General features: G+C 49.1%; 1 protein-coding gene across 1 annotated transcript in view; it reads right to left on the minus strand.

Annotated features, from left to right (window-relative positions):
• The window catches only part of CCT7 (chaperonin containing TCP1 subunit 7), a 139,340-nt gene that overhangs the window by 22,415 nt on the left and 90,951 nt on the right, over positions 1–25,974 (minus strand). The window contains exons 10-11 of the mRNA XM_086960099.1: positions 4,404–4,536; positions 1,079–1,285 (exon numbers count right to left, since the gene is read on the minus strand). Coding sequence (XP_086816225.1) covers positions 1,079–1,285; positions 4,404–4,536 — 340 coding nt within the window. The remainder of the gene's footprint in view (positions 1–1,078; positions 1,286–4,403; positions 4,537–25,974) is intronic.

Raw genomic sequence — 25,974 nt, forward strand, 5'->3', positions numbered from 1 at the left:
CCCGGAAGCCTCAGGGCAGGTAATGATTAACTGCTGGTGGTACTTTGGATCTTGTCCACCACTGTCCCCCCCCCACCCCCCCTCCCCCCCGCCCCTCCACACTAAGTCCTGAAGGAGACCCCCAGAAACCGATCGCAAATAACTGTATGCAACATATGCCTTTAACCCCATAGGAAACATTGCTGCATAATGAGGCATTTAAGTTAACTGTTAACTTACCCGTGAAATTTCATATTTAAAAAAGTACTTTGTATCCACGAAATATTTTTCTAAATTGGTTTTGGATTTATTCTTGAGTGCATGTCTATTTAATTTTCTCTGAGAGTACCGTAAATGCTTAGCACTATCCTCTAATAGGCCTAAACTGCTCCCACACACTACCACAAGAGTATTTAGTGTTCTCAGCCAGATTCCTACAGTCGTCACCTAGTGTACCGATTTGTTTTGATGGTATTAAAATATTTGTTTCCACCACACTTCAGAATTAGCCCTAGTAGCCACCCTGTCCTCTCATTTTAAAGTCAGAGAAAGAAAAGTTCGCACCAAGATCCCTCGGAAGACTGAGCCTGACATTTGACCTTTGTCTTTGAATGCACGGCAAATGTGACAAGATAACAAGATTTAAAGGCCAGTTTACAGAAATGGAGCACTTGGAAGGATACTGTAAACAGGGTTTGGGCAAGGAAAGGGACAAACTCAGGCTTGACAGCCTAAAACAACTAAATCTAGCAAATAGAAAGCAAGGAAATGTGAGTTCCAAGCCAAAAAGCCAATGGTAAGGAGCAGACGAAAAGCGTTCTGAATGTTATCAAACGTCGTTAGCAAACTAGACAGCTGTAATGTCTGGTAGGCTTCGACCTAAAAAACAGGGCAGACTATTTGAATCTATGTAGCTAGGACCTGGAACAAAATAACTATATCCATTTTGTAAACAGTTCACAAACCTGCTACCTCTCCAAAAGCTCGTTGACCTTTATGCTGTACAACGCTCCGTGGCCTTTTGGCTAGATTCAAGCTAATAAAATACCACATACATATACCAAAAGAAATTGATCAGAAAGTCCAGTCGGTAATTCACCTGTGCATGCTTGGCTCTCAGCTTGTTCAGAATATTGGTAGCATCAAACCCTGCATTGTCACATAGTTGTCGAGGAATTATTTCAAGGGCCTTGGCATATGCTCCAATGAGAAGCTGCTGCTTGCCTGGGATGGTTCTGGAGAAGTCACGAAGATACTTGGATAGCTCCATCTCTATCGCTCCTCCACCAGCAACAACTGAATCATTCTGAAACAAAGTTGAAGTTATTTACATACAGAATTTTACATCTAGCAACCTAAAATAAACAAGCATTGGCAAAGTATCTAGGTCTCACTATGTGGTCCTATTGGGTTTGCCAATGCTGTGGTAATACTGCACAGCATCAACAAATAAAGCAAAAAAAAAAAAGTGTCAAGATCGAGCTGCTCTTTTCCATTAAGTCATTCTATAGGCATGTGCACGCGTCAGCATTCGCCTACAGAAAAAAGGGCGAGCAATTTTTTTTCCACTGACCAGTCAGAGGCTGGATACCACTTAGATCATTCATTACATTAAAAAAAAGAAATTAGAAGTGTGTGAAATGTATCTGAGCAGCAAAGGGCAGCTGCCAGATTATAAGCGAGAGAGCGAAGCAGATAAGAGCAGCACTCGATAAGACACATGAAGGAGAGAGCTAGGAAACATGCACACTAATGGAGTGGTGAAAGAAAAAGTAGGAGTGTAAGCAGTGGAAGGATACAAGCCATCCAATCAAAGGGGAGTGATTTTTAGCATTTAAAATGTTATGTTGTTGCTGAACAGTTCAGCTTACATAATGTTACTTTAACTTTTGAGACAGATACAATATACAAATATGCACATACACAGAGCAGGGTTTTTAGCTGTTGACCACGGCGCAAATTCCGCTGCGGTGCAGGTGATTTATGGAGTGGGTGTGTTTCGGATAGCCCCCAGCCATCCTCCGCAAACGCCCACTGTGACGTCATACGGCCGGGGGCCGTCCGACGCATGCAACCGGTTAAAGAACAAAATTAAATTAGACCACAATTACAGGAATTTGATATGTAGGTTAGAGTTTGCCATTTTCCTATAACAACAATAACAAGCATTTGCAATGCAATAGGTCTCACAGTAGGAAAGTTTGAGCTATTGGTACTGTAAATGGCAATATTTCTATGTATGTTTTTAGTTTTGGAATAGGTAAGTTTCCCTCAATGAAACATTATTACCCTCACTATACAACCACCAACACGTAAATCCATTATCTCCTTCCACCACCATGCTTCCATTTCTCGCAGTACTGTTAAACCAATTAATAGCCCCACACTAGCACCCCAAAGGGTTTGCACTACACTACTATGTAATAGTGTCTCTGCAATTTGCACGCATGCATAAAACATTTTATTAATGGCACAAAAAAGACGGAGACCTATTGGCATTGTCCGTACTTGTTCATTTAGACATTCATTGAGAGAAGGGAAGTAATTCACGGCAAGGCTCTACTACTTAATAATGGGTTTCGTGCCTACGGTCTTTACAGCCGAAGCTGACACTGAGCAGGTAATTTTTGCATCCCGAATTAGAAAGGGAACTTGATTAGCTCACTATCATTAGCGCTTGTAAATTAATGACATATAGCAAGTGTTTTTATAGCTGAAATCTTGTTAAAATAAAAAAATTAAGGGGAAAAATATTTTAGCACGGCTTTTTAGACTTTGACGGTTGCTGTTTTTCAAATACATGAATCTATTTTCCGATATTTATAGGCTTGTGTGAGAAAGGGGTCCTTACACAGGTTTGCCCAACTTGCGGTGAGGACTGCTTGCAGAGGTGTAAATAACACTTCACTGTGGGAGAGAACAGTGCGTTCACGGCCCGGGCATGTGAGCAACGAGGCATAAGGAGTATGGAGCTCAGAGCCGTGTTTGGGCTCCACCGAGCTGAGGAGTATTGCTGCAAGGGAGACTACTGTATTGCTGTTGTAACTGGGTGTGAGGTCGGCATGCCTAGGCCCCGTGGCACACCGTGATACATCGAGGTACATTGCATATCTCGCCTGGCACGGCCAGCTCATCCCTGCTTGTCCTGGACTCAGACTTAGGTGTAGCATCGGCGGGGTGACTGAACCTACCTTAGCTTCCGGGCCTTCAGTGGCCCTTACTTGACTCCTCTGCCATCCCGCCCTCCTTCCAGCGGAGCGAGGTGAACCAGATGCAGCCAGGCATGGAGAGGAGGAAGGGTGAGACGGGATCAGGAAGGCGTGAGAGCGAGGCAGGGGACAAGCATTAGGTTGTAACCCCTGGTTTTTTTTTGTGGCGCGACTGAGGAATGGGCCGCGTTGAACTACAAACGTTACGTTCGTCACGTCATTTTGTAGTTCAAAGCGGCCCGCCTCTCATCGGCCGCAAATGAAAACCAGAAAGCAGGGGGGCTCTCCGTGATCTGCTTCAACCAGCAGCTACTGCCCCATGTCGCAGAGCCGTGGAGACACTGCTGGGAGAGCCTGGGAGCCGGGACGCCAGGGGGTGGGAGAGATAGGGAGAGGGGAGGAGACGCAGGGAGGAGCTAAGGGAGGGACGTGAAGTTAAGAGGGTGGGGCACTGCTGGAGCCGAGGACGGGGCAGCAGCGACTTCATGCAGAGGAAAGTTAGCAGCTAGGACGGGAAAAGACACCGAAGAGATAGAGGAGCACCGCGGCCCTCGAGACAGAGAGCGGAGCATGGAGAGGCAGGTAGGGAAAGGACCTGGAGAGAGCCTTAGGCAGAGGGAGGACAGTAAACTACAGAGGGGGAGGCGAGAGACGCCGAGTGAAGGATGCAGGCGAGAGAGACGCTGAGGGAAGGGGACACGAGAGAAGCGGAGGGAAATAAACGGGAAAGACACTAACGCGGCATGGATGCGAGGCACTGCAGCCAGTTTCACTTTCATTCATTGTAGAGCGCGTACCAGGCAGGGGATGTGCACGGCGCCGGCTGGGCGTGCGCACCCTCGAGGGCAAATCGGAGACGGCAGAGGCTCGTGCATGGACACTGTCTCACATTCCCCCAGACACGCCAGCAAAAGATGTCTTCGCAGACAAAAGCATGCTTCGCATGCTTTTTAGGTCTGCTCGACCTAAAAAGGTTGGTCCCAGATTTCAGCAATATCTTCAATAACCACAATAAAATCGAAAGCAAACCTATAAGCTAGAGCTGAGGTGACAATAACAGAGAAGCCTTCAGAGATCAAAGGTAAATTACATCAAAATGAAAACCGTTTGCAAAATAGTCAGAATTTTAAACTTTAAAGTACTATTTTAATAGACGGACCACAAGGAACCAATGCCTCTACAAAAAATGCAATACCACCCGGGGTTGTTCCATACCTTGATTGCTCGTCTGACGATCATGATGGCATCATGCAAAGATCTCTCGGTTTCTTCCATGAACTGCTCTGCACCACCTCTCAATATTATTGTGCAGGTCTTTGCTTTTGGACATCCTTTAAAGATGTTATACCTATCAAAAGATGTGGTGAAACTTAGTAATACAGAATTCAACAGTAAGAATGCTATTTGCATCAAGAGTTCAGAAAAAGGGTTGAATCCAGAGTTATGGTATACTTATACCACTGACCTAGGACGATGGTTAACCCCTATAACAGACTTCCATACATTGTTAAATACTTCCTAGTGCAGAAAGCAGGGCTCTTGGAACAAAATAGCACCCTTAGGAGGTGCCAGCATCACTCGCTCAGGACATGCCCATGGGTCTATCGGCATATCCTTTTTATTTTTCATGAAGGTACTATTGATGCCAGTTTTCTTTGTTTCAGTAAGGAATATTTCCTGTGAATTTCATATGCTTTAGTACATATTTTACACTGCTGGGCAAAAACCTGGGTTTAGTACTTAAACCTTTCCTGCCTACCATACATAATTCAGACATTTTTGTTGATATTTTTCTGAATCCAATATATCTTATTTTCTCCTTGATAACGGATGAATTTTATGCGCATATTATCTGATAAATATCAGGTTCTGGTTCACGTAAAGTCTAATTAAATTCTTCAGAAGAAAATTTAAGTTGAAGGCTTTTTTTTGCAGTTTTATAAAACGCCAACTTGACATGAAGTAATTGGATTGCTTCTATGTGAGCAAGTTCTCACTCATTATTAAGGCACTGGGTCGAGCCAACGCCGACACTCGAACCTGGTTCCCTAGTTCCAAAGCCGGCATGTAAGGAATTAATGGTACTTCTTCCCAGACTTGGGCTTCAAAAAGTATTCCCAGTCAGACTGCTTGCTTATCTAACATCTTAAGTAAAGGCATTATAAATCGCCAACAGTGTAAGCTCTCAAGAGTTTAAATCCATTCTGTAAGCAATGCCCACTAGCCGAGGCTACAAAGATCCAAGGAAACCGCTAATATAATCCAGAGATTGCCATTTATTGTTTTTTGTCATTTAAGACACTGATGTATCACTTCAGCTGGACCTCGGTTTTGCTCTTCTTGACGACATCCATCCTGAGAGGATAATTTTAGAGTCCACTAGATGCTGAGCCTTCATACACCAAATGCTTCCCTTTCTTACTCTAGGATTATATGAAATTTTATAAAATTAACAATTCTTATAGCCTCTTCCATAAGCTGATGGCTATAAAGACCAAAAGGTGGAGTTGGAGTAGTGTCCGTTTCTTGCATGAAACTTAGGACCATATGTATGAACACATTTTCCCATAGATACAGAATGGGTAAAACCCTTTGATACATCTGGCCCTAAATGTGCTTGTAGGGTTCTTCCGGTTAAGAATCCATGGAGGGCGCAGCAGAAAACAAGGTAAACTGGAAAATGGCTAGAAGAGAAATCTTTATTCCAAGTGCAAGTATAACATTACAGGCAGCAGCAGGTTCCAGGCAACGAATGCCGTAACCGCCAAACATAGCATATATATATATATATACAATCATCCCCATTTGAATCCCGCAACATACCGCTAGTCAAACGTTCCCCTTCATGCTACATACAAAACCCATGTTCCCTGGCAAAGCTGCAACACTGTGAGCCCGACACGAGCGGAGGAAGAATCCGCTCGTGTCACACTCACCACGCGAGTGCATTCAAAAGATGCACTTTCATAAAATGCACAGAACACATGTAACACACCCCCCCCCCTTTTTTTAAAATAAGAACGTAATCTTGAAATTTCACAGAGGGCTGTCTCACTCTTAATTGCCTGGGAGCATACTTAATATCACCGACTATGGCAGGATGTGCATTCGTTCTGCACTCACTCTCCTTTATATCAAGGATAACATTACTGGTGGGATTGTCCGTGTAATCCATTTTACCTTTAAAAAGGGAAATCCTATTAAGATTGCATACAGTCCCCCGCATCTACGCGTACAGCGTTAATGAAGACTTGAATAACCCGAACAGGTTCAGACCAGACACTACATCCCAAATCATCAACTTTAGATTTCCTAATGCAGACCATATCACCAACTTCTATACCTTGTAGTGTGAAGTGTGGCTCAGGGGTTAGAGGCGGCAGATCCGGAAGCTGAGATCAGCCCTGGACCAGGGTTCAATTCCCCGCCTCGGCGGGTCTTGGGCTCAAAAATTCCACGGACTCGATAATTCTCGCTCCGGTGCCTTCTCGACTCACGGGTTCACACTCTGCGACTCTGGGCAATAGCTTGCTTAATCTCCACAACGGCCCCTCGCGGCGGGATGCCTGGCTTTCACCTTGTGGATACCCTGCCGGGGTTATCTCACAGGGGAATACCAGGACGGGTTCCCTAAGCAAGCGCCGGGAAACCCTTTGTGGGTAGCTGTGCGCTATATAAGCTCAAATACATTTACATTTACATTTACTCACTCTGCCTCTCACCCGTCTCATGTCCTGCTTCATCTTGAGTTAATATTTCTCCATATGACGTCGAACACCAACAAAATCCAAATCAGTTTCACCATTACCGTGGTTCTTCATCTTAAGCCATCTAGGCACTAACTTGGATCCTGGCTTGCGTCCCCTCATTCTCAAACGGAAGTGATTGCATTGGGAGATGTTCTATAAGCCAACAACATGGATTGCAAAGCATTTCTCCAATTGAGACCACTTTTAATGGATAACTGAATGGCTTCCTTAACACGGTAAACCTTTCCACTTGACCATTAGCCTCTTGGTGGAACACAGAAATCCTCCTGTGTGTCATGCCACACTTGTAAAGAAATCATCCATACAATTACTGATAAATTGGGGCCCGTTGTCGGTAACTATTTCTTGGGGAATGCCCTCGCTATAAAACACTTCATCCAAGAATTCAATAATTTTCTCAGATGTAATGCAAATGCTACTTACCAGTATGCATCTGTTCTTGGCATGTAGGGCTGCTGACATTCATATCTGTGCATAGATCGCCGCCTAGTGTTGGGTCCGGATGATTGCACATTGTTGTCCTGGAAGAGTCTTCGAAGTATCACAAGATAGGTGGCTCCTCCCCTGGACTACAGTGCGCATGGGCATCGCCTCCATCCCCAGATTGTTTTTAGCCATTGGCAGAGATGGAGTGAAGTATGTGAGTGATGCCCATGCTAAGAGCATATAATATATGTAAATGAATACTGCAGCTGCTACAGGCGCCGGGGAGGAGGGTGGGCGATATGAATGTCAGCAGCCCTACATGCCAAGAACAGATGCATACTGGTAAGTAGCATTTGCAGTTCGAGGCATGTGGGCTGCTGAATTCATATCTGTGCATAGAATACATAGCAGTCCCTCCATTAGCGGCGGCCGCCCGTGCCAGCTGCAGCAGTTTGAAAAAGTGTTTTGAGAACAGCCTGACCAACAGCTGCCTGCTGTTTGGAGTGCACGTCTACACAGTAATGTTTAGTGAAAGTATGTGTGGTAGACCATGTGGCTGCTCTACAAATATCTTCTAAGGGAATGTTACCTAGGAAAGCCATAGAGGCCCCCAACTTTCTGGTGGAGTGGGCTCTTGGTGGAATTGTGAGAGTGCGTTTAGCTCTAGCGTAACAGATCTGAATGCATTTCACGATCCACCTAGCGATCCCAGCTTTGGAGATAGCGTTTCCCTTGTGGTGCGAGGCAAATGCAACGAAAGGTTGCTTGGTCTTACGAAAATCTTTTGTCCTGTCAACATAGTACATCAAGGCTCTTTTAACATCAAGGGTGTGGAGCATCCGCTCTGCCAGTGATTCTGGGTTTTGAAAAAACACTGGCAACTCAATTGTTTGGTTCATGTGAAATGGAGATACAACCTTGGGTAAGAATTTAGGGTTAGTGCAGAGCACCACCCTGTTAGCGTGTACTTGGAAGAAAGGTTCTTGGATGGTGAGCGCCTGCAACTCGCTAACCCTCCGTAGCGATGTAATTGCTACTAAGAAAGCAACCTTCCAAGTCAGAAACTGAAGCTCACAAGAGTGCAGTGGCTCAAAGGGAGGACCCATCAGCCTTGTAAGAACCACATTGAGGTTCCATTCCGGAGCTGGTGGTGTCTGTGGTGGAATGACTCGTTTGAGTCCTTCCAGAAAAGCCTTGATAGCAGGGACCTTAAAAAGTGATAGGTGTTGCCTATTCTGGAGGTATGCTGCCATCGCAGACAAGTGAATGCGGATGGAAGAATACGCCAAATTGCATTGGTACAGGTGGAACAGGTAACAAATGATGTTCTGAATGGAAGCATCCAGCGGGTCAATGTTGTGGTTTGCACAATAAATGACGAACCGCTTCCATTTAGCCGCATAACAAGCTAGAGTAGGGGGCTTCCTTGCCTCCCGAATGATGTCCATGCAATCGGGGGGAAGATTGAGGTAGCCAAACTCTAGGACTTCAGGAGCCAGATCGCCAGGTTGAGCTGTTGCGGATCTGGGTGCTGAATGTCGCCATGGCTCTGCGTCAGAAGGCTGGGGGTGAGATGAAGCCTTTGATGCGGTACCACGGAGAGTTCCAGAAACGTGGTGTACCATGGTTGGCGAGCCCACGTTGGAGCAACCAGGATGAGAGTCCTCGAGTGCTGCCTGAGTTTGCGTGCCACCAGCGGAATCAGAGGTGCTGGGGGAAAAGCGTACGCAAATCTGCCTGACCAGTTCATCCACATCGCATTGCCCTGCGACTGCGGGTGTGGGAACCTGGCGGCGAAGCTTTGGCATTTTGCGTTCTCCTTTGTGGCGAACAGGTCTATCTCTGGATGACCCCACTTTTGGAAGTACGGTTGGAGTACTGATGGATGTATCTCCCACTCGTGCATTTGGTGGCTGTGCCTGCTGAGCAGGTCCGCCATCTGGTTGTCCTTGCCTGGGAGGTGCTCCGCCATGAGGACGATGTTCCTCTGAATGGCCCACTTCCACATGCTCTGAGCCAGATGAGACAGCTGCGGAGAGTATGTTCCCCCCCTGCTTCTGAATGTAGTACATGGCCGTCATGTTGTCCGTCCGGATCAACACGACCTTGTTGCACAGATGTACTTTGAATGCCTTTAAGGCCATGAAGATTGCCATCAGTTCCAGAACGTTGATGTGCATCCTCTTCTGCTGTAGTGTCCATAGTCCCTGCACCGTGTAATGGAGTACATGCGCTCCCCATCCTTGGAGAGAAGCGTCCGTTGTCAGGATAATCTGTGGCACAGGCTCCTGGAACGGTCGGCACTTGCAAAGGTTTTGTGGATTCCACCAATGCAGAGAGTTGAACGCCCGACCGCTCACCAACACTAGGTCTTTTAACTGCCCATGAGCCTGAGTCCACTGACGTGCTAGGCACTCCTGAAGCGGACGCATATGTAGTCTCGCGTGCGGGACGATGGAGATGCAGGAGGCCATCATGCCTATCAACTGCATGAACACCCTCGCTGGAAGCGAGTGCTGAGGTCTGAATCGTTGGATCAGCGTTTGGATACTGGCGATTCTCACTGAGTTTGGCTGCGCAGTGGCTGCCAGAGTGTCTATTGTCGCGCCCAGATACTGCCGTACATGGGCGGGTTGGAGATGGGATTTCGGATAGTTCAGCGAGAATCCCAGATCGTGCAGGAGATGAATGGTGCGGGACACGTGGTCGGCGCACTGCTGTTCCGACTTTGCCTGAATGAGCCAGTCGTCCAGATAGGGGTAGAAGTGGACGTTCTGGCGTCGTAGATGTGCTGCCACAGTCGCCAGACACTTTGTAAAGACTCTTGGCGCTGTGGTGACCCCGAAAGGCAGAACCCTGAACTGGTAGTGCTGGTCTCGAATTGTGAATCTGAGGTACTTCCTGTGGGAAGGATGCAGGGGAATATGAAAGTATGCATCCTTGAGATCCAGCGTAGCCAGGAAGTCCCCCTGTTGAAGCAGAGGGAGGACCTGCTGCAACGTGAGCATATGGAAGTGCTCCGAGAGAATATACCAGTTGAGGGGCCTGAGGTCCAGGATGGGCCTGAGGGATACGTCCTTTTTGGGGATTAGAAAATACAGGGAGTAAACCCCTGTTCCCCTTTCTTGCAGTGGGACGAGCTCCATTGCCCTTTTTTGCAGCATGACTGTGACCTCCTGCTGCAACAAGTGCAAGTGCTCGCCGGACATAGGACGGCTTCTTGGAGGTATGTTCGGTGGAGTGGAAGTAAGTTCTAGACAGTAACCGTACTGGATTAGAGATCTGACCCACCTGTCCGTGGTGATGGATTTCCACGCGGGCAGGAACTGCTGGAGTCTCCCCCCGACCGGTGTTGTGTGGTCGGGGGGCAGTGACAAGACGTCACTGCTTGTTGGCGGTGGTGGACCTGGAGCTGTTTCCACGTCCCCTGCCTTTGATGTTGTTGCCCCTATAGCCACCTCTACCCTTGTTGGTGTATGAGGTTTGGGTATTGCTCTTATAATACTGCGTGGATTGAGATGCCTGACCCCTTGAGGTGCCTCTGGAATTGGAGCAGCGAAAGGAACCACCCCGAAACTGCTGAGATTGGAGGGCCCCCATAGACTTCGCAGTGTCTGTGTCTTTTTTCATCTTTTCAAGTGTTGCATCCACCTCGGGGCCAAACAGGTGGTCAGGATTAACTGTTTGGTTCAGTATGGTTGTTTGTATATCTGGTTTAAAGCCTGATATCCGAAGCCATGCATGTCTCCTTAGCAACACACTAGTGTTGATTGCCCTGGAGGCAGTATCAGCCACATCTAGCGCACATTTGATGGAAGCGTTAGTGATTAGCTTGCCCTCCTGAATTAGCATCTCCCCAGCCTCCTTGTACTGGTCAGGTAAGTGCTGCAACAGTGCCTCTAGGGTGTCATAGTGAGCCCTATCGTAGCGTGCAAGTAGGGCCTGCGTGTTTGAAATGCGCCAAATGTTAGCTGCCTGCGCAGCAATCCTTTTCCCTGAGGCCTCAAATATTTTCGACTCTTTGTCAGGGGGAGGAGCGTCACCAGTTGTCTGTGAATTCGCCCTCTTCCGAGCGTTGGATACAACCAAAGAGTCCAGTGCCAAGTGTCCCTTGATGTATGTTGGATCCGAGGGCGCCGCCTTATACTTTTTGTCAATTCGAGGATTGATGACACGCGCCCGAGTGGGCTCCTTGAAGACCTCCGGCGCGTGCTTTAGCACTCCTTTGAGCATAGGCAATGTTTTGACTGACTTCTCGGCCACTGAGAAAGTGTCAAACAAAAAGTCCACATCCACAGGATCTGAGTGGAGCTCGACATCATGGTTAGCAGTGGCCCTCTCAATCAAGGCGTTGAAGGCTGCAGAGTCCTCCGTAGGTGAGGTATTTGCCGCAAAGAGTTGCGGTTCCTGACCCGATTGCGGGTCGTCCGGGTCAGCTCCGGCCGACCAAGGTTCATGTTCCTCCTCCGGATCCGAGTACGCCGGATAGTTGTACTCTACCTCCTCCTCATCATCGTCCCCCTCCCCCGCGATGGAACGCGTTGGAGAACGTTCTACGTGTTTGGGAGACGAAGGCTCCATAGGGGCCGAAGCGCCCGTCGAGTCCTTCTTGTTTTTAAGAGGAATCCGAAAATGTTCCAACACCGGCTCTGTGGTGATTTTCCGCTTGAGGATGGACAATTTCCCAGTATTGGCGTCGATGATGACCTCTCGGCGCTCTTCCTCCGCGAGTGGCTGGAGTCGAAGCTTCGACACCACCAATGACGCTTTAGACGTCGACATCCCCTTCGAGGGCACGTCCGCCCCCTGCTTCGGAGCGAAGGCTTTCGGCGTCGACTTTGGCGGCAGGGTGTAGCGTATAGGCGTTTGCCCCTTTGCCGGCTTCGACGCGGTCTTTGGCTCCACGCCCTCCGGTTCGGGAACCACAGCGGCCTTCCGAATTTGTTGCAGGGACTCCGCGACCTTTTTCGTCAGGGTTGGAGAGGGCTTGACCGTCTCGTACGATTTCCCCGAGCTGGGAGTCGGGTCTGCTGGAGGCAGCGTCTTCGGAGCCGACACCGTGCCAACCTTGGCTTCGACGGCCGGAGCCGGCGCAGCAGGAGCTTTGGAATCGCCTTGACGCTTCTTCGGAGCCTTTTTCGGGTCATCGACCTCGACCATCTTCGGCGCCGACGCAGCCGCGTCGCCCGCCTTTGCCTTCGGCGTCGACCCCGAGGCTTTGGGGTCGGCCATCTTGGCGTGGCTCTTCAAGTCGGCCATTTTGAGTTTCTTAGATGTTGACGCCTCTAGAGCCTTCTGTCCCACCAGTGGAGCTTTCACTTTCGGTTTCGAAACCGATGGAGTGGATCCCGATGGCTTCACTTTCGTCTTCAACGGGAGTGGAGCATCAAAAATGTCCGTGGCCGGGCCGGGAGGCGGGGCTGCTGGACTATTAGCAAGGTCTTGGGTAAGGCCCGAAGGCGATCCCTCGACCTGGGCCGTATGTTGGGGGTCGACCCCCGAGTCAGTTTGAGGGTGCTCTTCCTCCGAGCTATCCCCCACGGTGGCAATGGCCCCATCGTCGTCCCCTACCTTGTCGCCGGCTTCATCAAACTCCTCATCTCCCGCGTTGTAGTCATCTCCCTCCGACACGAGGCTAGAGTCCGAAACCTGAAAGACATTGTCGTCTTCCTGAAATTCTTCAAAGATGTTGTCCGGCGGGGGCGCCGGGGGTGCCGACAACTGGGCCTGGAGTCGAGCGGCCCGACGATGCTTTAGGGTCTTCTTGCACCGGAACTTTGAGCAGGCCATACACCTGGCCTCGTCATGGTCCGGTGATAAACACTTGTTGCACACAGGGTGCACGTCGAGGTGTGAATACTTGGAGGTGCACACCGGGCACCTCTTGAACGGAGTCCGTTCCATGTTCAGAATTCGGAGCGTCGAGTAGGCCCGTCCGCGCCCACAGCACGCGGAGGGGCAGGAAGCGTTCGGAACTGAGAAGGAAGACAAACCCCAACGAAAACAATACCGACGCCCAGCCTAAAGACCTTTTGGTCTCAAGTAGAAAGTTAAACAACTATCGGTCCCGACAGAGGGAACCGAAACACATCCGAACCCAATGGCGGAAAAAAACAATCTGGGGATTGAGGCGATGCCCATGCGCACTGTAGTCCAGGGGAGGAGCCACCTATCTCGTGATACTTCAAAGACTCTTCCAGGACAACAATGTGCAATCATCCGGACCCAACACTAGGCGGCGATCTATGCACAGATATGAATTCAGCAGCCCACATGCCTCGAACCTTCTTTTACCATTTTAAGTTCTGGCCACTTAGAGTAGTAGTCTATTAGAACAATACCATAAGCTTCTTGTTTAGGTAACACAGCAAAAGGACCAATGTAAATGCCAAGTTTACACCAAGGAGCTTCAGGAAGTTCAACAGGTTGAGGATCAGTACACAAAGCTCTGGCTGATTTGTCACTTAAAGCACACACTACACAATCTCAGAGGACACTCAACGTAACTGTCAATACTAGGCGATCCGAAACTCTCCTTAGTGTGGCTCCTGGTCCCAGAAATACCCATGTGAACTTCATGAGCCAATTCTTCTCAAATTTAAAAAAAAAATCTCATGTCACCATTAATTTTCCTTTCCTCAGGCCACCCATGTACAATAGTGTGTGATACCACTTTAAGCTCACTGTCTTATTCCATTTCCTCCATCCATTTCCCTTCTTGAATGGAAGAAGCACTACCAATCATATTTATGTCTCCTAATTTAAATGCTCCTTCACAATCTTCTTTGTGAACCATCTCATGTTCATTACATGGCAAGGGCAATCTAGACATGCAATCGGCATGAACATTGCTCTTACCACTCACAAACTCCAACTGACACTGAAAATGTTGCAATCTGGATGCTAATCTAGCTAATCTTGCCAACATGGTCCGCCCACCACCTGGTGCCATCATGTGGATCAAAGATTTATGGTCAGTTTTGATAATGAACTTGGTGCCCCATAAGAATGTTCTGAAGTGTTCAGCAATCCAAACACATGGCAGCAGTTCCCTTTCAATTACAGAATCGTTTTTCTCTGCATCCTTAAAGGCTCTGGATGCATAAGCGACTATCCATTCTCTTCCATTGTCACTTTGCATTAACACTCCTTCTAGTCCACTATTGCTGGTGTCACCCATTACCACACACTGTTTACCAACAATGAAAGGTTTCAAACACGGAGGATTTATAATAAATTCTTTCAAGTGCTTAAATGCATATGTCATTTTCTCAGTCCAAATACATTATGCATTTTTCTTTAGTAAACAACTAAATACCTCCACTTTAGAAGCATAATTGGGAATGAATTTAGCCGAAAATTCAACTGGGCCTAGGAAAGCCAATAGCTGCTCTTAAGAAATAGGAATAGGAGCTTTTTATAATATCTACATGTTTTTTCTTTGGCGAAATGCCATTACCACTAATATTGTGTCCTAAATATTCTATTACAAGCTTCCTAAATTTGCATGTCAACTCTAAGGTAAGGCCTTTTAAAGATAAAGCTGAAAATACTTTCCTCAGATTGCAATCATGGTCTTGATTGTCTGTCCCAAAAACAAGTATGTAGTCTTGAAAAGCCACTGCAACCGTTATGCCTTCCAAGGTTTCTTTCATGAGTCTCTGGAATACACAAGCTGCACTGGGCAAACCAAAAGGCATTTTACAGAACCTGAATAAACCCTCAGGTGCGATGAAGACAGTGAGATTCTTGGAATCCGCATGAAGAACAACTTGGCTTCTGATAGGGTAGAGACCATTTCGTGCAAATTGGGGAGGGGGTGGGCATCCACCCAAATAGCACTATTGAGACTGCACAAGTCAATGCACAACCTCAATTCATCAGAATGTTTGACCGAAATCCACCACCGGAGAAACCCAAGGTGATGAAGCCACTGGTTCAATAATGTTTTTGTTGCACAAATCATGTAATAGGTCTTTAAGTTTACCTCTGTATGATAAAGGCACATTCCCAACTATTTCGAATGGGAATGGCACCCTCAATAAGTTTGATGCAATGTTTGAAACCTTGATATTCACCTAGTTGGTCACTAAATACATTAAGAAATGTTGCTTTAAGCTATTGAATGTAGTTGGAGTCCGCATCATCCATATTGGAAGTAGAGGTGCTAATAACAAACTTTAGGATTAGCTCTGGAATCTAATCTCATCCCAATCTCCTTCTGATGTGGCATTTCTAACAAGGATTGTCCCTGCTTTAGCCACGTACATTTTCCCAAAAGTATGACGACCAGCAAATTCCAAAGTAGCCCAAAAATAACCAACTAAATAAATTTTGTAGCCAGTGTAACCTACAGGAGTAATGTCGGGAGCACCCAAGGACTTGTGGCTGGTTCTTCTTTACTATATCGAACGTGATTATGGTGTACCAAGCACAAGTCTACAAGTACATGTGTACTAATATCATCAATGTTGCTATCGCATGAAGGAAACTGTCACATTACTTTATTCGCTAATATTCAGTATTGTTTTGACATATTGTTGATCAAAGTCATTAGGATCTTTATTGCTATTATATTCATTAACATAGTTTACTCTTTTGGAAGCTAACCTACAAACTAATAAAATGACCCTTCTTGCCACGTTTTAGACAAAATGTATCAATTGCTGGGCACATTTTTGCATTACCCAGATGACCACTACTACCACATCTAACATATATATTTTCTGCCAGCTTGCCTTACTCCTTTATACCTTTCTTGAACATTCTTTTGAATAAAGTCATTTTTGGAAGAATATTGCTTCCTTATTTTCTCAGAATCTTGAAATACTATGTGCACCTCACTTTTCTCTATGCCTCTAATTTCTTGTACACATTTTTCTGAATGTTCAATTGACTTTGCAATGTCAATGGCGGCACTTAAAAACATATCAGATGATGCTCAAAGTATTTCTTGAATTTTCTTATTATTGGTTCTCATTAAAATGTGATCCCTAGGTACCTGTTCATAAGAAATGTGCTCATTATCGCACGCAACGGCTAAAGATCTTAAAACAGACACATGCTCTTCAAAAGATTCGTCTGATCATTGCTTCCTTGAATAAAACATGAACCTCTCCATGACAGTATTTGTTTTCTTACCAAATCTCAAAGTCAACTGTTTAGGCGCACATTGATAGACATCATGATTACCTGGACTAATAAGAGTAGGTATGTTGTTTAATTCCTTTAAACCATCTGCTCGTGTCACACTCACTGCGCGAATGTATTCAAAAGATGCACTTACATAAAATGCACAGAACGCATGTAACACTTCCCAGCAGGTACTACATGAGTGGAGCTGGCAGTTTATTACTATAGGATGGAGGCTCCTGCTTATTCAGCATAGAAACCTCCCAAGGAGTCAACCTGGACATGGAAAGCTTTAAGCAGCCACAACTATACATTGGCACCAGGCGGCGCTAACCGACACCATGAGCTGAAAGGACTCCAATTAGGACATCCCTATAGGTCATGAAGAATTGGTGCCAGTGAAAACCGTTCCTTTCTTCCGTAGCTACAACTGATTGGCAGATTGTGCCCACAGTGTTTTTCACATCTCTGTGTGTGCTTTTTCTGTGTTGGGCTTTAAGTTCTGTTCTCATTCAGACACCAAAGGTTGTAACTGCCCACATCCGCAGTGTTTTTGGTGTCTGGGGAGGTCAAATGATGCTAGATTATGCAACCTCTGTGCCTTAATACAGCCCAAAGATTTCGTAAAATGGAGGGGACGCTTTTAATGGTATAATTTAAATCAAATTAGAGGCCTTTTTCTTCGTCTTTGGACCTCATCCCTTCTAATTTGCAGGGCTGTTCTTCGAGGCAGCACAAGAAAAGAAACAGGGACTAGTCTTCTTCTAAACACAAGTTCAGGGGCGTGGCCAAGATGGCGGGGTAGAAAGACGTGTCTGCCGGAGCTCCTGACCCCATTCGAGGCCCCAAGCCCCGATTCCAGCTAAATCTCCCCCCGGAGCCACGCTGAGTAGCTGAGCTATCTGGGGATTTGGTCACCGCCTGGCCGCCGACACCAGCGCCCTGCAGGGCGAGAACTCCCCGAGTTAGCGGTGCAGAGTTGCTGGCCGGTGCCGAACAGGGCTGACACAGCACCCCAGTCCAGGCGGGACGGTGGACCACGAGACGGCGGTGAGGCGCAGAGCTGACCGACTGGAGTGTGCGGAGCTCCCCGACAGCAGCGGACCCAATCACAGCGGTGTGAGGCGGCGCGGTGTCCGGGGCGCCTCTGCTCTCTTCCCTGCGTTCCAAGATGGCGACGCGCCGAGACCGGGGATCTCCGCCCGGACCTGAAGATGGCCCCAAGACCGAACAGTGAGTGCCCTGACTAGAGCGGTTGCTCTCCGCTGCTAGGTGGGATCCCCGGGCGGCGAGGCGGGCAGGGTGCTGGAAGCTGCGGACCCACTAGCCGGAGCCCGAAGATCTCCCCGCCCTGAGGTGCTGGCGTGACCGGGGTGGGAGCTACGCAAGTACCCGGCTTGCAGGCCTCCCCGAGCCGTGCGGGAGGCCGGGCGCGGCGTCCAGTGGGGCTGCGGCCCTAACGAGCGCTGATTAAGGCCGGCTAGACACGGGCACCCGACGAGCCTGTGGCACCCCTGCGCCCCCGGTGCCAACCCACTTGTGCGCTGGGCCACCAGCGAGGCCCACAGCAAACCAGCCACGCACACAGAGACATGATGCAGGCGGAGGAGCCACGGACGCACCCTTGAAAGAGCTATCTCCCTCGCAGACACCTCGGAGTACACAGGGGGGAGACAACGAAGATCTGGGCAGCAGCCCTTACCGTCGGATGCTGTGACAGGCGTCGGACCCAAGCAAGCACGGGGACACGACCAGAGGGCTGTGGGGGAGGGGGCGCGGAGCGCTACGGGACACAGTGCTGATGTGGTGCGTCCCACGACCCCGAGTACCGGCTGGACATCAGTGAAAGCATCGGAGCCCCTGCGCCACTGTTCGCCCCAGAAACGCAGCACCGGTGACTCCCTGGGGACAACGAGGGCAACTCCCCCCGCTTCAGCCTGGGGTGCAGCGATTGACCCTGACCAGCCGTAGTCTTTGGGGTTAACGTAGACCAACACCTGCCCTGGCCCGGAGGCTGACTCCTGGGGGTGCGGGAGTTGGAGTGAGGAAAGGCAGAGACGGGCATACGGACTGGTAGAGAGGCCTGCATCATGGCTGCTCAGCGAGGGGGTAAACGCAATGATCGCACGATTCCGGAGATGCTCAACAGACAGCAGAACAAGGGGGACAAGAACTCTTCCTCGCCGGGAGCGGCTGGGAGCTCACGCTCTGGTGAGGCGGCGGGAACCTCCGGTCACCAGATCCTTTTTAGAGTCTCTATTTGGCACGCTGAGGGAAGACTTCCAGGCCCTGAAGCAGGAAGTAGCAGGAGAGGTGAGAGAAATCCGCAGGGAGGTGGAAGGTTTGGGTGAGAGAGTGGACACTGTGGAGAACTCCGCGCACAGACAAGATGAGGAGATCACTCTTTTACAGCAGGAAGTGTTGACTCTCACGGAACAGCACTTAGACCTCCAATTGCACAACGAGGATTTGGAGAATAGGTCACGAAGGAACAACATAAGGGTCCGGGGTGTGCCATCATCGGAGGAAAACCCTGATATAGTCCGGTATCTGCAGGAACTCTTTTGCATGGTCTTGGGAGAAGGGGACGATTTCCTCATTAGAATCGACAGAGCACACAGGGTGGGACCCCACAGAAGGGCTAATGGCCCCCCCCCCGGACATCCTGGCGTTCCTCCCGGACTTCCCGCTGAAGGAAAGGATCATGGCGGAGGCACGAAAAGCGCGCTTGCTCACCTTCCGAGATCACCCTGTGGCGCTATATCAGGACCTGTCTACACTCACGCTTCAGAAGCGTAAAACGTTTAAGATTGTGACAGACTTCCTCAAGCAGCACGTCACGCCCTACTCCTGGGGGCACCCCTTCCGTATTATCTTTAAGTGGCAGGGAGAGACACACCATTTGCGGAACCTGCAGGACACCTGCGAAATCCTGGGCATCACCGCGGAAGAGGAGGAATCCCACACGCCGAGAAGGCGGCACACGGCTGATGGAGAATGGCAACGAGTTGTCCGAGGAGCTTGGAGGTCCAGGGGAGGTTGCATTGACCGCCTAAGCGTGCTCCGGGGGGAGATCATCATAGCACTGTCTCAACTGCCGGCTGAAATGGGGGGAGGGGGCGATGGTTAGACCACGTGTGGCTGGACGTCCACTAAGGTAACATTCCACGGACTGGTCCGTTTGGGCCTGTCTGGGACTATTTCAGGAAGTTTTGGGTAGTTTGGGGCGGTGGGGAGGGGTTGAGATGCTGGGGTGTGTGCTGGAGAGAGGGGGGGGGGGAGGTTGGGGAAGTTGCGGTGTGAGTTGAGGGGAAGGGGGAGGAGGGGGAGTTGGGGAAGGGGAAAGTTGAAGGGGGAGAGTTGGGGGTTGCCCTGTCCAGTGCTTTTACGGTGTCTACGAGTATTAGTCTAGACACACACGTTCACGTGGAAGTCATCGTGATGCCACGCACTCTGATTTGCACACATAGACAAAGTAGTCCCGACCATCCATGGCAGAGTTGAAGATAGTCACCCTGAATGTTAAGGGTCTGAACAATCCCACGAAGAGGAGGGCTGTCCTGTCATTATTGGAAAACTCACAGGCAGACATCTGTCTGCTTCAGGAAACCCACTTATTGGCCGGTGATTGTCACAGGTTGAGGTCCCGCCATTTCCCTACACAGTTCTTTTCCTCCAACACGACCAAAACGGCTAGGGTGGCCATTCCTTTGTCCAAATCATTCAGGGGGGAGGTGCTACACAAATTTGTAGAACAAAAGGGGAGACTTCTAGCCTACAGATTTAAACTGGGAACCCTGGTATTCACGGTGGGTACAGTTTATGGCCCGAATGAAGAGCAAGATAGATTTTTACGCAAGGCACGGGAGGATATCACAGCATCACCGGATGTACATATAATATTGGGAGGGGACATTAATTTGGTCTTTGATTCCTCAAAAGATAGATCAGCGCAGCGACACCCGCAGACTGGAGAACTCTGGCAAGCGGTGAAGGCGCAGTTAGTAGATTCCGACCTGCACGACCTCTGGCGCGAGCACCACCCAACCGACAGGGACTTTTCCTATTACTCACACGCGCACACAAGACATACGCCAGGCTAGATCATCTGCTGGTCTCTGGACCGATCCGTAACTTGGCTACCGCCTCAGAAATGGGAGTCATTTCTCTTTCGGACCATGCACCGGTCTCGGGGACCTTCCTTCTCCCGCCGAGCTCTGCCCGGAGGGGGGTCTGGCGGCTTCGAGACACGCTTCTACATAAAAAAGCGGCAGTGCAGAGTATTATAGACTCGGTTAAGGATTTTCAGCTACACAACTCTAACCCTGATACTTCGCTATCGACTCAATGGGGGGCTCGCAAGGCGGTAATACGGGGGGAGTTCATAGCGATTTCAACCGCGGACAATCGAGATAGGAAAATAAAGCAAGACGAGCTCACTCATAAGGTCAGGGAGCTGGAGCAAGTACACCGTCGCACTGGGGCTCCGAGAGTTTGGAAGCAGTTGAAGGTAGCTAGGAAACTCTTGTCCTCATTAGACTTAGATAGGGCTGAATATGCTGCGCTGCGCCTAAAACACGCATATTACACGGGTGGGGATCGATGTGGCCGCCTCCTGGCAGCCAAACTGAGAGTAGCACATCAGAGTCGCCAGGTGAAGGAATTGGCGGGGAGCGCGGGACAGGGGATTTCAGGCGACGCAGAAATTGCCGAGGCCTTCCGTCGATTCTACGCCGACCTGTATGCAGCGGAGGTCGCACAAATGGAGGACCCGGATGATTACCTTGATTCGGTGACCTTGTCATCCCTAACCCCCGAACAAGCAGGCTACCTAGAGAGAGAGAGAGAGAGATTAGGATTGAGGAGGTGATAGCAACGATTTCTAGGCAAAAATTAGGGAAGGCCCCAGGCCCGGACGGTTACACCGCCCTCTTCTACAGAACGTTCAGCACGACGCTAGCTCCGGTCTTGACCAGGCTGTTTAACTCTTTCTCCGATCCAGGGGCTATCCCTCCAGACCTCCTACAGGCGACAGTGTCGGTAATTCCCAAGCCAGGGAAAGACAGGAGACAATGCGGCTCATATAGACCGATCTCCTTACTGAACGTAGATTTGAAAATCTACACGGGGATCCTAGCGACGAGACTGGCACAGTACCTTCCCGGCCTGATTGAACCAGATCAGGCTGGCTTCGTGCCTGGAAGGCAGACTGTGGACAACACTAAGAGAATAGCACACATCTTAGAAAAGGCTTCGCGTATTCCGGGGGAGAGGATGCTGCTTTCGGTTGACGCTGAGAAAGCGTTTGACCGGGTGCACTGGCCCTACCTCGAACGGGTGATGGCGCGGTTGGGAATGGGGAGAAATTCCGGAACATGGTGTTTAACTGCTATAAATTCCCTTCTGCGACTGTATGGCTGCGGTTCCCGGCGGTTCGATATCGAACGCGGAACGAGACAGGGATGCCCCCTTTCCCCCCTCCTCTTCGCGCTCTACATGGAGCCCTTCGCTCAGCGGGTTCGGCAGAATATGGCCGTGACTGGGGTACGAATGGGTGGTTTCGCCCATGCAATAAGCCTTTACGCGGACGATGTACTTTTCACGTTGGAGAACCCGAGGCAGGCCCTGCCCGCATGTATGGCTGAACTTAAGGCTTTCGAGAGTGTAGCTGGCTTTCGGATGAATGTGGAGAAGTCCACAGCCCTGGACATATCCCTGTCTCCGGCAACAAGAAGCGACCTACAGAGGCTCTTTCCCCTACGTTGGTCACAGGATCAGGTACAATACCTGGGGATTGCGCTAGCCCCAACATTGCAGGCCATGGTTTCCATTAACTATGAGGCGATGGGTGTGAAAGTGAGGGAGGAACTTGGGAGATGGAACAAAGGGACGATCTCCTGGCTCGGCAGGGTGGCAGCGGTCAAAATGACTGTTTTTCCCCAAATCTTGTACTTATTCCGAGCACTACCTCTACAGCCCCCCAAGGGTTGGATTCAACAGATGCAAACTGAAGTGTCCCGCTTTGTGTGGCAGGGCCGTAAACCCCGAATGCGCCGCGCCCTCACGACCCTGGCGCCGGGGGGCTGGGAGTCCCCGACCTCCGCAAATACTTCCAAGCGTCCCAATTGCGATACTTGGTGGAATGGAGTAGGTGGGAGTCCGATAAACACTGGCTCTTCCAGGACCAGGCAGTAGCCGGGCGCCCTTTACAGGAAATACCATTCCTTCGCAGGCCACACCGCCCCCGAATCTCTATGCTTCTTATATCACGCGGGTACCGCTGAGAGTGTGGGACACTACCTATCGCGCATTCGATCTCACCACATTTCCCTCGCCATTCACACCGATTGTGGACAATCCAGACTTCACACCAGGGACGGAACAGGGGGCCTTCTCGCACTGGAGGGACAGGGGCTGCAGGGCACTTTTCCACATGTATACTGCAGAGGGGGTTATTCCCTTCCAGGACTTTAAAGATGATTATCAGTTGGCCGAAACAAACCGCATGCGATACTGGCAGGTACGACACTGGGCCTTACAGCCGAGCGTTAGAGAGTCAGCGGATAGGAAGTTACTGCCGTATGAAAGGTGGCTAATTACCCGCACCTCGGACGCCAAACTCATAACTGACCTATACAGGATGCTCCAGCTCCCGTCTTCCCACTTCCACATTCCTGGTCGGGAGCGCTGGAACAGGGAACTAGGGAGGACACTTAGCCTTAAGGAGTGGGACCATATTTCGTACAGGGCGAGGCACTCGGCCTATCACGTGGGCCTCACGGAAACCTTTACCAAGGTTTCCACCTACTGGTATCACACCCCAGAACGATTGCATGAAATGAACAGGCTCCTTAGTGACAAATGCTGGCGAGAGTGTGGGCAGATTGGTACACTAACACACATCCTCTGGGACTGCCCTGTACTGCAAACCTACTGGTCAGCGGTGATAGACGAGATTGATGCATGCTTTGAGATTGAACTGCCCCGATTTCCAGCGTATGCCCTGCTGGGTCTCCCAAATGGCTTGATGTACCCGCTGAAATCTAGGAGGGGACGGCAGATTGCTATTATGCTGGGTTCGGCGGTTCAAAACATACCGATACACTGGCGCACACCTACCATTCCATCCCACACAGGTTGGCTGCACAGGTTGTGGCATGTTCTGGGGATGGAAAAGCTGTCTCACACTAGCGGGAGATGTGACCTGTTTTGAGGAGCTGTGGCAGCCCTTTCACTCGCTATTGGCCACGGAATTTAAGGAAATTACATGCCCTAGATACCTGAGACTACTGAGGCTTACGCCCCCGTTATGAAGCGCTGTTCCATTGAGGGGGGGGGGGGGGGGGGGGAGCACGGCCCCACAGGCGGGAGGGGTTCAGGATGGATGACAAGGTGGACGGTTTACTTCCACAATACGCAGCACTGGACAGGGAGGGTGGTGGGAGGGGGGAGGTTTGTTGGGGGGTATTGTTTACTTAAGGAGGGGTACAGGACTTTGGGGAGATGCTCCTTCTCTTCTTTTGCACATTTCCATGCAAGACGCAGGATATTGAGGCAGCCCTCAGGGCTGGGACATTGGAACTCTAATCCTGGGATACTTCCTGCCGCGAACATTGCATATCTGTATGTTTGTTCTACTATGCAGCTGTACCTTTCTAATAAAATACTTTAAACCTAAACACAAGTTCAAGCAGACTTAATGTTAACACTTCCGCAGGTGATCACACCAGCTCTTTTCTCTCAGCCATTTTCTAGTGTACCCCATAATGAACCGAAGTAGAGAAGTTATCACACAAACACCTGGGCTAATAAAAAAAAATAAAAAAAAATTTTAATTTTAAAAAACCAGGAACACAAATATCGGGAATTAAACAAGCAACCATAAGGGGTTAGATAAAAAATAACGAAATGCAATTCAATGGTGTGCTTAATCAAAAAGATAAAAGCAGTAAACTAAAAGAGACGGTTAGAAGTTGGGCTCTTACAGAGAGATGGTAAAGAGGCTATGATCCATGAGAGGATCAAACGCAAGCTGGGACAAGGAACACCATAAAATAAGAAGTAAGCAAATGACAGTGACAAAGCCAACAATTGGAAAGTCATGGGTGGGTTATCTCCAATATGCCTTTCACAACCAGGCAGCTTAGACGATCAAAAAACAAAAACAGGGGTGAGGGTAGGGAATGTGTTTGTATATGATACTGCAATGCATTTACATGTTAAAAAAACGAAAATGCTTCTGCACCAAGCCAAAAGTTGTAAATACATAATTACCATTACTAATCTCACAAGCTTAATGACCAGTATGAAAAATTAACAGACCTGGATTCAGAGCTACAGGGTAGGCTGTCTTCGTATGCGGTCGGAGTATTCTCCTTCGGAGTGATACGTCTAGTTACAGACTCACCTGTGAATACTCCCAAGAAATCCATGGCAAAAAAAAATAAATTCTTAGCACAGTACCACACCATATATCGAGGGAGCTGGCTCCATATCTATGCTAGGCACAGTACCTATGTGATGCCATTGTCGCCTCTAAGGCACCCAAACCAGTGCACAAACTGCAGGTATTTCTTTCCACGCTTCACACATTACCAGAGTTCTTTCCTCTACAACAGTTTTTACCTTAGAAATGTAAAAACAAAATTCAGTGTAAAGCCACGTCAAACGACAAAAAAAAAAAAAAAAAAGACTAAGCCTGACTCGCATTTGCAGCAACCAGGTGTCTATAAAAAGTAAGATACTTTCACTTCAAATCTTTCTCAGAGTCTGAATTGGTGGTGATCCATTTACCACTGACTCCTTCCCCCACTTTGGAGGCACCCACAGCGGATCTTCTGTCCCTGGCGTCACAGACACGCCAGTCTCTTCGAGCACCAGCATACCCAGTTTGCAATACTGCGTACGGATCCCTACACATTTCCCCATGCGATATGGGATATTTGTGTGCATCTGTGATTACAAAGGGTGTCGGCGTGTGCTTGAGAGATAGCCCTACTGACAGATGGTCTTTGTCTAACCACCACTCCAAGGCCTTTAGTATTCGTGGGGTTACCTTGACCATGTCGAACAAGTCTTTGGACTCGGCCCACTGTTTGTCCAGCTCCTTTTAGATAGGTCGCATTTTGAGGTGAAAAAATGGGATCAGAGATATGCATGAAGACATCATTCCCAAGAGTGACTTGTATAAATCGGACAGGAGACTTTTTAAGGTCTCGGCTAAGCGCACGGAAGCGCGTTCTCGCCGAGAACCTATTGTCGCCGTATCTGCTTCCCAGGAGACAATCCTGGCTGCGCGCATCGCCTTGGAGGCGATTTGAAACTGTCACACGCACGCGCGCTGTGGCCAGGCGCTGTCTCCTGGGAAGCTCGAAACACCACACACGCATGCGCATACACACAGACACACACACGCATGCGCATACACAGACACACACACGAGCGCCCACGCACGCACA

The sequence above is a fragment of the Lissotriton vulgaris genome, chromosome 3_1, assembly GCF_964263255.1.
Source record: "Lissotriton vulgaris chromosome 3_1, aLisVul1.2, whole genome shotgun sequence".
NCBI classification, from domain to species: Eukaryota; Metazoa; Chordata; class Amphibia; order Caudata; family Salamandridae; genus Lissotriton; species Lissotriton vulgaris.